The sequence below is a fragment of the Buceros rhinoceros genome, unplaced genomic scaffold, assembly GCF_000710305.1.
Source record: "Buceros rhinoceros silvestris isolate BGI_N320 unplaced genomic scaffold, ASM71030v1 scaffold31206, whole genome shotgun sequence".
In the NCBI taxonomy this organism is placed as follows: Eukaryota; Metazoa; Chordata; class Aves; order Bucerotiformes; family Bucerotidae; genus Buceros; species Buceros rhinoceros.
In genome coordinates, this window is record NW_010419836.1 from 53,470 (window position 1) to 66,336 (window position 12,867).

Below are 12,867 nucleotides of genomic sequence, written 5' to 3' on the forward strand. Positions count from 1 at the left end.
TGGGAAAGACTACATGACTGAAGTGAGAGGCAGACAAATCTGAAGAGCCGCGCAGAGTTTTTCTCTTCCTCAAACAAAATATATTCTGTAGGTCCAGGTTACCCACAGATGTAAATCTCTACATCTGTGTAGAAAGGGAAGGTCTGTAGGGATGAGCAGTATCTTCTGTCAAGCCAGGTAACATAGTTGGAGTACAATATCTAGACTATTGGGCACAAAACTCCTCAGCTTGCGGTCTGTATGCAGTGAATGGATGAAATTCCTTCTATTCTGTATAGCACCACCTTACATGGGGATGTGAGAAGACCTCTGCGCTGCCACAGAGTGCAGTGTCCTTCTTCATTGTGAGGAATGGTACTTGCTCTGAAATGGTAAAGGGCGACATGAGGAGTTCTGTGATTCAGACAGGCCAACTGGGAACCGGATTGAGAATGATGAGACTCGTTTCACTCTGTCTGCTGAATTGTCAGGGGAAGTTAAAACAACCCATCACCATCAGTGTCAACTAATGTATTCTCAAGGGAGAGCATCCATTTCTTACAAGTGGAGACACTTATATCCCTAGGTCTTGGCTGAAATCTTACACATGAACAGACTTAGCTAAATGTATAGTCTCGCCATGACAGTGATGTGTGGACAACTGTAGAGCAAACTGTTAAGAGTTCTTTTGCCTGGAGTTTGAAAATGACAACAATGAATCTCTAAGATTCAAAGCATTTTAGACAAGATTTTTTTCCACAGCTGAGACTTGAAAAAAAAAGTCATGGCTGCAACTCCACAAAGGTTTTATACAGCAGGGTGAAGAAGAATTCATTTGATATCTGCTGCCTTGTATGTTCAGGAAATGCAGAAGCAATGCTGAAAAAATTCCTACTGTGTCTTTGTGGCTGGTTTATATGGTTCCAAATGTCTCTGAAAGGGCTCGTTGCAAAGCAGGTCAGAGTAGGACACTTGGTGACCTCCTGAAGTTCACTTGCCAGGGATGGGAATGCTGGACTGGTCTTGTCAGTTCAAATTCCCTTCAGAAACAAATCCTTGAGCCCCTTAATTCTTCCTCCAGTGAAGCAGGGCCTGGCAGTGCTATCTGCTTGTTTACACTGCTGGTGTTAACTGCTTCCTCCCAGCTTGCCTCTGCATTCGATCTCCTCTACAGTCCAAGTTAAATGAAATGCTGAACAGACAGCCCTAGTCATAACATTCAGGCACTTACCTTCACTAGTGACTAATCCCTCCTAGAATCCTTTCCAGCTGGAAGCTGGAATAACCCGAGCATCGTACAACTTTGAGAGGCCTGTCCTGATGACTGTTGGACAATTCTCTGCAGTGCAAGACCCTGCCCTTGCATCTTAGCTACTAGGAATTCAACCTTGTGATGTGCTGAGCATGTTTCCTTTTCTGCCATATGAGATCAGACCTTTAAGAAGCCACTGAGGCCTCAGTGGTGACCTCTTGAATTATTGATGTTGCCACTTAATGAGGTATGTGTGGGGGTGGGGGTGGGATCCTCCTTTGTTTATCAAAAGGTTTGGCATGAATACAGTAAAAGAAAAGCCTGAGAAGAGACAGCAAAAAATGTAGGTCCTTGGAACAGGATCACACACATTCCACACAGAGCCCTCTCCCTGGCCTGGTTTGGTGTCTGTGTGCAAGTGGTACCTCTCTGCCGTAACTGTTGCTCAGGGGGTCCCTGTAGCTGCAGAAGGGCAGCAGAGGTCCTCAGGTCAGTGCAGAGGAAAAGGCCTTCCATAGGGTTGTCCGTGGGTTCTGACTGAACAACCTGGTGGCTTTTGAAGCAGACATAACTGCATCCCATCACAACATATCTTGATCTGGTGTTCAGAGAGTGTGTTTGGAAGAGTGATTAAAAGTCTTTTAGCTACAAAGCGAGTCCACTAATCTTTGACAAAAAGGCACTGCTGGGGACTTCTGTCCCCAAAGAGGTCACCACAGGATACAAAATGGAGAATGAACAGGTCTTCTGTGCAAGGCACACTTAACATGTTACCATAGAAACCAGTTACTTAATTCAGGCATGCACAATTCTTCCAGCCCCCAGTGAATTCCAGTAATGGGTTTATTATATCACACTTCATTGGTGTCATCTGTCACACAGACACTCACATAAATGAACCAGCCTTTGATTCAAAACTCCCTTCCACTAGCTAGACTCAATAGGGGAAGGGTCTCCTTTTGGGTCTAGTAGTTATAAGCAGGTCAGTGTTCTACCCCACTTTGCATGCTAATGTCTTCCTTTCATGCAAACATCTTCGATGAAGGAGGACATTTGTTTTCATTTCCCGATATTCCAGTTTATTAAAAACGTGCTCTTAATCTCTCAGATCCTTGAGTGCACGTGCTGTCAGGATGCAGGTTGAAACATTTTGGTCCCTGTTTCCCCCAGATGATGTCTGAACTGTAAGTCACACTAATGTCTGATGCAACATTGTGGTAATTCCTGCTTTTGTTTCGGTCAGTTTTGATTTACATTAGCTGACCTGAAGGCTCATTTTAGGCTCCATGACTCTATAGCACATTGGTTTTAAATTAGAAAAACAGACGGATGGACAAGTAGGTAAAAAAGGTCTCGGCTGATGTGTAAGACTCCGTGCAAGCATTGCCTGTAGATGCAAATCTACTTACAGTAGATGAACAGACCTTAAAAAGGTGGGGTTGATTTCAGTTCATGATCTTATGTTGGAGGTTGACGTACTGAAGCTGATGAGCATAGCAGTAACTATTCTTCTTTAAGAATGTTCTCCTTTAAGAACCGGATAAAGATTAGAAGCACTTGTTTCCCATTTAATATATAATTTCCTATAGTGATAGAAGTCAACAGGCAAAATATAGGGTCCTTGACAGTCAGCTTTCTTCCAAGTCAGTTGTGAGTCCGTGCTTGAGGGCATGCCCTGGTGACATTTGTGACATCTTTAAAACGAGGTGAAAAATTGCAGTTCTGCAATGTGTGGGCAAAGTTCCTGTGAGACTTGTAGTATGAGTAGCAGTGTCACTCAAGCAAATCTGATCAGGTATCACTTTAAATAACTACACTCTGCCTTCCTTTATTTTCATTCACAAAAGAATCTGCTGTGTTATATTGCTGACCTGAAAAGCCTGATGCTTCTGCACCTTTACCATCGGGGCATTTACTGAATTGATTGAGAGGACTCTGTAAAGTCTGTCTAGAACTTCAGAATCATTTTGGGTTAATGTACCATGAAACAGTACTTGTCTTGTTCTCCGTTAAGTTGCCGTACAGATTTCTGTATGCTGCTTTAAAGCTTCAGCTCTGTGTCCCATGGAGGAAGTGACCTCTGTATGTACTCAATTCATGTAACAGTTCGTGAAAGTATTTGGCATCTGCAGGGGTATGACCTGTAAATATATGACTGCTCTTACTATTACTATTGTTTTCTAACACCCACTACCACAGCACAGATTGATTAAGCATAAACATCTCCATTTCAGTGTGGTCGCTGCCCAGGTTGACAGAATCATTTTGACACTTGTAATCATAAAGGCTTGTGTTGGATGAATGTTTCGTTATTTGATTTTCTGCCATCTCACTTCTCAGATTTGTTGTAGCAGCAACACATGGTCTTAATGATATTCCCCAAGGTTAAGTAAGCACAATAGCTGACACAGTGCAGAGAAATAGGGGATACTGTACTAGAGAAGGAAGAGTTGGTTTGCATTTAAGGCCAAGTCATTTGCCTCAGACCCTGTATTCTGTTCCTTACTCAACCAGAGTTCTCGGATTTTACACAAAACACTTCACCTTTCTGTGCTACTCTTTTCCCCATCTGTGAAACGGCAACAAGACCCTTACATGTGTGTTGAGGATCTTGCAAAGTACTTCCAGATTTTTGATTGGAAGGCACGCAGGAGTGGAAAATAGTATTATTTGCCTAGATTCTGTACTGACGTGGCAAAGTGTAATCTCTCTACAGAAGACATTTGGATGTGTTTGACTTAAATGTATCATGACAACTGACCAGCAGAATTACTAGTCCAGGAAGAAGACAGTTCAGGAGTCAGACGATGTGCTCCAGGTTTCTAATATGCAGAGATGTTTCCCAGCCTGCTGCACAAAGATGAACTCAGTCTCTCCTTACTGCTGTTTCTCTGTCTCAGGTATAGTACACTAGTTTCTTTCTTCTCAACAGCATTTTGAAGTGCACTACTGAAACCCCTGTGGCTTTTGAAGCCTATCTGGACCATTCACCTCACACCTGAGCTTAATTTGCAGCGAAGTATCACTGCCAAACCTGCATGATCACTTCCAGACAGGGAAACCAAGAGGATTTTGACTTCTCTAAGGAAGAGAGAATGAAGTGAGAGGACTTCAGCCTCTGCTGTGACAATATGAATCTCAAAAGCTCCTTTTGTGCCTTTATGTCTCTTCTACAAAATTATACTGATGGTATTTACTGTCTTTCCTATCCGAACTGTTTCAAGATTGATGAATGAAAAGGGTTATAACTAAACTTAAGTATCTGATTACTAAGCAGTCATTAATGTTCTTGTCAGAGGAATTATCAGAGCAATTGTACATTTATTTTAAAAGAAAGCCTTCTGCATATATTTAATAGCACATCAGAGTACTCACACCAAGGGAGGGCCTTTTGCCACTACTGAATAGTGAAACCTGGCTGCTCACTTCCACTTCCTGTTTCTAAACAGTTTCATTTCTGGAGCCTGTGTCTTCATACAATCAGAGCGGTCACCCCCAGCAAGAAAATTTACATTAAACTTAGGAGAAGGATGTATTTGAAAGTAATCCAGTCATCTAGGACTTTTTCTATGGTGAAGAAAGAGAAAGACCATGCAGTTCATGTCATCCAAAAGCAGGAGAACAGTTTGGATAAATCACACTCTACAAATGTGTGTTTCCTTACATCTATTTTGTTGGAATTCTAGTTCAGTTATTGACATCTGCAATTAGAATTAGGCAATGTTAATCCTATCCTGTGCAACTCTCATAAAAGAAATTTGCTAAGGCATTTCCATCAATTTTTGTTGATAGATAATTTCTCTTTTTTCCCCCCTTTATCTCCTTAACAAAAAGCCTTTGGGGATGGGCTGCCCTTCTTAATCTCTATGCACAGCATCTCTCTGAGCACTTACTTTCTGATTTTCAGCTGGTCTTCAGCTGTTTGACATTAAGGTTAGTCCAAACCTCGGTTATTGCTTACCTCTCCTCTGGTGCAGGGCACAGCCTCCGAATACCTGGAAGTGCACATGGAGCCCTCCTCAATGAGATCATCCTGGAGTCCAAAAGTCGCTGTACAGTTGACAGAGAAATACTTGTAGGGCCTCCAAGTCTGCCCATAGTCCTGCGATCTTTCCAACACCATCGCGGCTGGGCGAGGTGACTTGAACACAGCGATGACATGGGTCAGGTAGAATTCTGTTTCAAAGTCCAGTCTGATTTCTTCCCTGTGTACCCCTTGGGCAGACTGCCACCAGGAGATGGGGTTTGCGAAGAAATCGTCTGTCATGTCAGCAGGGAGATGGGAGTTATCAGGCTGATTGGCATTGCATTTGGTGCAGCGAGGCTGCCCACAGCCATGGGAGGTCTGATGGAGGAGATTCTGGTCTGGGTAGGAGCAGTACAGTTCTGTACTGTTCTGGCCACATGTAGTGAGAGTGACTGGTGTCCTCCCTGTTGCAAGGTTTCCCACTGGAGGGTTGCAAGAACGGCCATTACAGCGAAGGGCTTGTAGCCTCATGGGATCTGGAAGACAGACAAAAGAAACACGAGTAGAATTTCTCAAATAGTCCTCAGGCTGTAACACAGGTGACCCTGCAAGTGCTTGGAGTCCTCTTCTGAGGACTGACATCCAAAAGGACTTCTTCTAAGGAGAGCTACCTCATCTTTTCACACAAAGTTTGCAGGGAATTTCTCAGTAAATCTAGTCCATGTTTTTGATGCCTAGCTCAGAAACCGAGGTCTTTAGAAAACTCATGCTTAGGCACTTAACTTTGATTTATTTTGAAACTGCAGTTGCATCAGTCCATTGAATTTTATGTATAACCACAGAAATCTTGTGTTTTCATACCTTCTCTGTATCTGAGGGCTGAAAGCAAAGTCAAACTGTAAATACATTAAGAAAAGAGATGATTCCTGCCCAACAAATCACAGTTAATTACACATACAAACATATGAAGAAAGCACATATTTCTATTGTTCTATAGTTATGTGTTACTGGCATAATTTTGAGAGTTGTTGAGTTTCTACTGCTCCTATTGAAATCAGCTGGGGTTGTTAATACTGTGAAGGGCTGCAAATCAAGTCTGGCTTTTGTTTAAATACTTTGACGTAGAGGTAGGTGACTATTCTGCTTGTCAAGGTTCCAAATACTGGCAAAGTTTTGGTGTCTTCAATGTATATATCTACTTATTTCTCAATTAAGAAAAGGTAAGGATAGCTACAAAGTATTCGTATTGTTTGGGAATCACTAGTGTCTTGTGACACTGGAATCAAAGGTTAGTCCCCAAACCTTATTACCAGACTGGAGAAAACTGCTTTTCTCATGACATACAATGTCCTCTTTTCAACTTAACAGTCTAGAAGGAATTAAAGACTGACCTTGCAAGGTCATAAATCTAATCCAAGAGGTCACAAGTCAGATGACTGGATATAAGTCCTACAGGAAATGACCCTTCCAATGAAACATAGGATGACCATAAACCTTGGGTAATCTAGGAGCAGTTCAAAGGTCAGCTATTAGTTCAACATTCTAGATCAGATTTTAAAATCTCTGTTCAATTTATATTCAGCCTTACCTCAGGCAAAATTAGTTTTAAAATCAAGTTAGGTCAAAGAGAATTGTCTCTAATTCAGCCTTATAAAAATACTCAAATTGTAAATGTAGTTGGACGAAACCAATGTCCCTTTTTCCAAAAGGAATGTTTAAGGTGGAAAAATGTGTCCAGAGTGCACAATTTTGCCTCTTCAGTTGCTCCTGTCCTTAGTTCCTTAGTGCCATTTCTGACCAGACCAGAAGAGAAGGATCAGAGATGGGTACTGATTTGGAAAACACCTCATGCATTTTGCTTCCCAGGGTTAAGAACAGCAAACGAAGTTGCTCTGTGTCCACTGAATCCCACTGACCAATGATGTGTGCCATTTTAGCTTACATACAGCATAAGCTAGTGTTAAACTTCAGCGAGCAAGGAAGCAGATCATCCAAAAACGATCTTGACTACTCTTAGAAACAGGCAGAAGACACAATCAAAGGAACTTGGACTTGATGTGTTTTTGCCTTACAGACACTGCAAGCAGCAGCCTGAAGGAAAGAAGGGGTGTCTGGAGTCACAGTAGGTTTCCATCTGGTGGAGGTCGTTTTCCACCAGTGGCTGGAATAGGCTGTCCAAGATTTTCTTTAGTATCCCAGCAAAGGCTTAGGAGACTGCCCAAGCTTAGAGGGCAGCAGTACCTGATTTACATGTGCACCTCATACTCCTTGGATCAAAGGAATGAAAGCTGCCCCTCCTCAGTCCCACCACCACTCACTGTGCCAGCACAGAGGTGAATTTTCATGAGAGAGCAGGAGTTGCAGAAGTCAGCTGGAAAGGAAGAGAAGATAGGGATGTTTGGCTCTATCAATTCTTTTCTTTGCTCCCCAACTTCAACTGAGCAGGTGATTCTTAGCACTACTGGAGATCCTCCACTAAGCCATCCTAACTACACCATCCTAACTACCTGATGACTATTTCAATGTATTTTCTTTCTGATTATGAACTTCCTGTTTCATCTGAGCTGATTACAGTTACAGGGGAACACCAGGAGCTTCAGAGATTTTATCTGGGAGGTTCCTTGCAATTTCTCTGAGACTTTTTACCCTGAGAAGGGACCCGGGTTTCCACAAAAGTTGTTTAGAGCTTCCTCCTTTTCACAGAACATCTGAAATTCCAGATTTTTGTCTGCTCTGGAGGGTGAATTTCATGGAGTCATGCAGAATTCTTGAAATAAAGATAAACCTATCCTTGCAGGTCAGCAAAATTACAATGAGCTACATGCCTCAAGAATGTCTTTGCAAATGGCATTTATGTTCATGCTCATGTCCAAGTTTGGTAAAAATTTCTGGAAATAAGGAAAGCACAGTAATTTCTGTGTTTAAAGTAGATTGGATATTAATTGGTTTTGGTCAGCGCTGCAGGGAAGTGTCAGCTTTGTCTCCAGTTTTGATTAAGAATAGGTCCACAATACAAATGCGATTGGATTATGGATAAATATACCAGGTAATTAAAAGATAGTCCGTCTCTATTGATGGATAACACCACTGAAGCTTTCAGAGAGGAAATGGGCTGCTGGAGTTCTAAATTTGAGTTATGTAGGGGAAGTTTTGCAGACAAGAATGTGAGAAAGTACAAAAGGAAACATTTTTTAAAAAGAATGGCTGCTTTTTGTATTTCCCCCAAATGGGATATTAGTCTTAGAGTTTTTCAGCTGGTTTTACCTGAACCTGGAAAAGGAAGAAAACCATGGTTGTTCTCCTGGACAACAGTCACAAGAAGGTTTATCTGCTCTGCCTGCTAATGCAGCAACATCAATAAATAGTTCCTGTCCAAACTGCTGTGTCATTAGGAAAATGAGAGAAGAATAAAGTGCAAATTAGCAGAAGGCAGTTTGAGAGGAGAGAGATTGGAAAACAAAATCTGCAGTCGATTAAAAGCTTTGCATTTAAAGAAATCAATTGGCAGAACATTGCGTGGCCACAGGAATAGTGCAGCCGGTCCATCACTCACTGATTCTGTGGAAACAACCTGAAATGTTGGATCTGTACAGTGAGGGGAGACCACTGGAGAAGAGAAACAGCAGCCAGGCGAACAAACAAGTTACCCCAACTGCCAGGAGGACTCACTGAATAATTCATAAAGAACTAAACAGTTTGGTGTGGCATGGGCACTGTCTGTTATTATGAAGTTGATTAGCTTTTACTCCATGGAGGATGGTTTGGCTCCATAAATGATATGATTCATTTATTTGTTTGTTTTCTGGTCCCTCAGAGCTGTGCCACAAAGTGGCAGGTCAATGGTACATGGCCAGCATGTGTTATAACAATGTTGTTATCTGATGATGAGGGAATCATACAGTTCAAGGGAGGTCACACTATTGGTGTTCCTGGGACACCATTTCAAACAGAGATCTCTTACTTCAGAGCCTTGTCATACAACAGAACACTGTAGACATTAACTAAAAACATGTTGACTTTCAAAATTTTTTTTTCACCCTCCACTGGATACTCGACAGAAGAAAGGTCATATGGCAGCTCAGCCAAAGCTGACTGATGTGACTGGAAGGATGCCAAATATCTTCTGAGCAATTTGAATTGGAATTTTTGTTTCTTTTCCATATGCAAATTTAAGATTTTTATGTGTTCAAGTCTACTACAGAGAGACAGGAGAGTGAATTTTGTAGTTCTGAGCAACATGTAAACACTAAAACCTTTGGGCATCTTCTGCTATGTTTTTGATGGAGCAGTTTCACCAAGTATGTCTAACCTAGATTTCACTTGATCTAAACCTGTTTAATTTTTTTCTTAATAACCAGAAACTTTTAAATGTCCTTTTAAAACTAACCACCCTGGGGACACAAGTTGCTCAAGTTTTTATTAATCAGACCTAGAACTTTACCCCTTAACGCTGGTTACAACAGTGCTATACAACCCTTTGGTTTGTCTGGGGCCAACATGCAGTAAGTTTGACAAGTCTTCATCCGTTTATGCGTAGCCTGATGTACTTCTGCACTAAAAGAGCCAGTTACCAACTGGAGCTAATGAGTCAGCCTTCATAAATACCCCAGAGGTGCACTTCTAAATATGCTAAGAAACCAAGCTGCCTCCATGACTTGAGGCACGGACAGAAGAATAAAATCCCAGGTCTGAACAATGTTCCATTGTGGTCAGCTGCAGTCTGCCTGCCCTCATCCTCTCTGGAGCAACACTGGGCTCCAATGCCTGTGACTTCATCCAAAGTGAGGAACCCAAACCCTGCTGATCATCAGGTCCTGCAGTTGATTTTAAACTTGCTGCTAGAAATGGCCATTTTTGACCCCACCACGCCCCCTTTTGGAGGGCGGCCTTCGGGAGGAGGCAGAGCTGAGCTGGTCCAGGCACTTCTCCCCTGGGCGCTGCTCACCTAGGGAGGTCGAGGGCTGGATGGGGCTGAAGAGCCCAAGCTGCTGTCAGTTCCATTATTAACTGTTCCATTATTAACTGTCCCATTATACGAAGATTTTCAATCCACTGCATCAGGGGAATAACACCCTCCACCTGCATGAGACTAGGGGAAGGATCACTCAACCTTTTGACCAAGCAGCATGTGTTTATTTAAAGTGACACTGAATCCTTAGCCTTCAATAGCCTTCAATATCCCATTATTTTCCTGTTATTCACTATGTCCTACACCACCCCGAGGGTGTTTAGCTCCATATGGAACACACTGCCTCCCCTCAAATTCACTTTCCCAACAGTCATCTGTGGGCTGCATTTCTTTGAAGGTTCCTTTCACTTTGTGAACTGGATACAGAGCAAATTCAGACTAGTTTGTAACAGGCTGCTTTCCACAACGGTATCAGCAGCTTTTCAAGACATCTCTGTAACCCTTCTGTGCTCTGTGTCAGCACATGTATCTTATAGGGAGAGTCCCAGCATGACCAAGATGAGACACTGAGAGGACTAAGCCACCATGTCCTCCCTGGATGTTGGGGCTGCCAGCCTTTTTCCCAAATGAGTCACTGGATAATATGACAGGATTGTAAATTTATGAACTGTTTTCAGTTTTTAAGAAAGTATCTCTTGCACAAAAATCTGATGTCTATGATATAAAAAAGGTTCTAGCTAGGGAATAATCTGATCTAAAGCCACCTGATCTGCCTTGACTTTACTGGAGCCTGTGGGGTAGCTGAACACTTCGCTCGCTTTCAAATCTCTGCGTTGTAGAGTGTTGTTCCTGTCCTAATACTCTGAGCACACAGGTGAAATGTAAACCACTGGTATGCTTTCCTGTGCGGAAAGAGACATCCAAAGCCTCAGAGATGTCAAAGGAAAAGTCACCAAAGATGTATTGTTGTTTTATCAGTAATTATTTTTATTTTTCAGATCTGATCTTTGAAATTCCTTCCTTTTAAACTTAAAGATGTATTAAACCACAGCAGGAAGAAAAAAAAAATCTAATGCTTTGCTTCCTTTCCCTTAAGGAATTTCTCTCCATCATAATCCAGGTATTTTTAGGACCCTGTGTAAATACCATTACAGCTCTGTCATTCCTATGTATGCTTATTTGTACACCCACATGCACACACACAACTAGTCAACTTGTCTTTCATCCCAATCCATTTTTCCTCTAATGCTAATTTAATCTTGTTCACTGCATGTTAACTATGAAGTCAGGGAATACATTGAATGAACAGACTGTCTTGTATATGAAGTAATTCCTAAACAGCATCTCTAACTTTTAATGATACAAAATTAACTTGACAGAGAATATATCAGATTCCTACAGTGATGCTGTCCAAGGATGCTGTCATTTCACTTGTGTCCTGCCTAGGAAAGCAGTGTTTCATCCTCAAGGCAAATATCCAGCATATCTCAATCCATCTACCTCTTTCTTTCTCTCTTCCTTTTCTTTCATTCACAAAAATAATACACTTTTTTCTTTTAAGGATGTGTGAAACTGTACATCCTGTTATAAGTTTTTGGGAGGAGACGGAGGTATAAAGCTGTGTATTGCAGGGAATAAGAAGCAATTGGATATATTGACTAACCCAGATTCCTTGTAAAAATCTAAGCTAAAATGAAAGATGTTGACATAAATTTTCTAAACAAATAGATCTGATTTCTATTTTTTTCCCTTTCCCCTTGTAAACTTAGGATAAATGGTTTCAGAATGGCAATATTGATTTATTTTGCTTACCTGCTATCCCATGGCCAGAAATAAAATATTCCAAGAACACAATCAGCATGATGCCTTTATGCTGCATGGCTGTCAGTGAAATATCTGTCCTCAGTGAAGCAAAAAAGAGCTGCAGTAATCTACAGTTTTGGTGCTTGCATGGCTTTTCTGTATTTTCTTTCTTTCTTTCTGCTCACCTTCCTCTCAGTGCAAGGGTCAAGGCTGCCGTCTCATTCTTCTTGTTCTCGTTTGGGTCCAGAGGTGTTTGTTGTTGTTTTTTTTTTTTTTTTTTCAGGGCTCAGATGCCTTCTGGGTGTCACCCGTCCATTGCTTCCAATAAATAAATAAATAACAAGGATTTTCTGTGTCTTTACCCCTCTCCATGCAGCGGGCCGGGGACGTTCACACCCCTGATGCAGCCCCTGGAATGCACCATGTAGGGCTGATGCGACGTGGAGAGCTCTGTTCGGTCCGGTCCTTTGTGGTTGTTTGGATGCTATTTTGAAACTTTCATTTTGCTCCGTGCTTTTGGTGGAGCTTCGTTTTGGCTTTGCCTGTGTTCCCCCTGGCTGCCTTCCCTACCCCCCCACGCCGCTGCTGCTAACCGGGGTGGCGATGGGGTCCGGGCAGCCTGATCCCTGCTTTGTCAGGAGGGCTACCCCAGTACCTGCTTCCCCTTTGCTCCCTGCAGCAGAGGGTCATAAGAAGAACAGAGTTGGCTTTTCTCCCTGAGAGATGATGAGAAGCAAGTGTTTTCTTGGCTCTTCTCTCTTTTTATTTTGGTTTGGTTTATTTTCTTGTATTTCCCTCCTCCCTCCGCTGTCACGGAAGCCACTTCTCCCCCACCTCCAAGGGGTTTGCTTCACACAGCGAGTGCCGAGGAGTAAAAACCGAACCCGACGCCAGCTCGCCGGTGCCGGTGCCTGGGCAATCCCTTTCTTGCCGTCTCTGCTGCTGGACCGCGGCTTG

The 12,867-nt window shown here is 42.3% G+C and overlaps 1 protein-coding gene across 1 annotated transcript in view; it reads right to left on the reverse strand.

Annotated features, from left to right (window-relative positions):
- LOC104496034 (netrin-4-like) overlaps window positions 1-11,986 on the reverse strand; it is a 48,546-nt gene extending 36,560 nt beyond the window's left edge. The window contains exons 1-2 of the mRNA XM_010139095.1: window positions 11,920-11,986; window positions 5,193-5,734 (exon numbers count right to left, since the gene is read on the reverse strand). Coding sequence (XP_010137397.1) covers window positions 5,193-5,734; window positions 11,920-11,986 — 609 coding nt within the window. The remainder of the gene's footprint in view (window positions 1-5,192; window positions 5,735-11,919) is intronic.
- Between the last annotated feature and the right edge of the window lie 881 nt (window positions 11,987-12,867).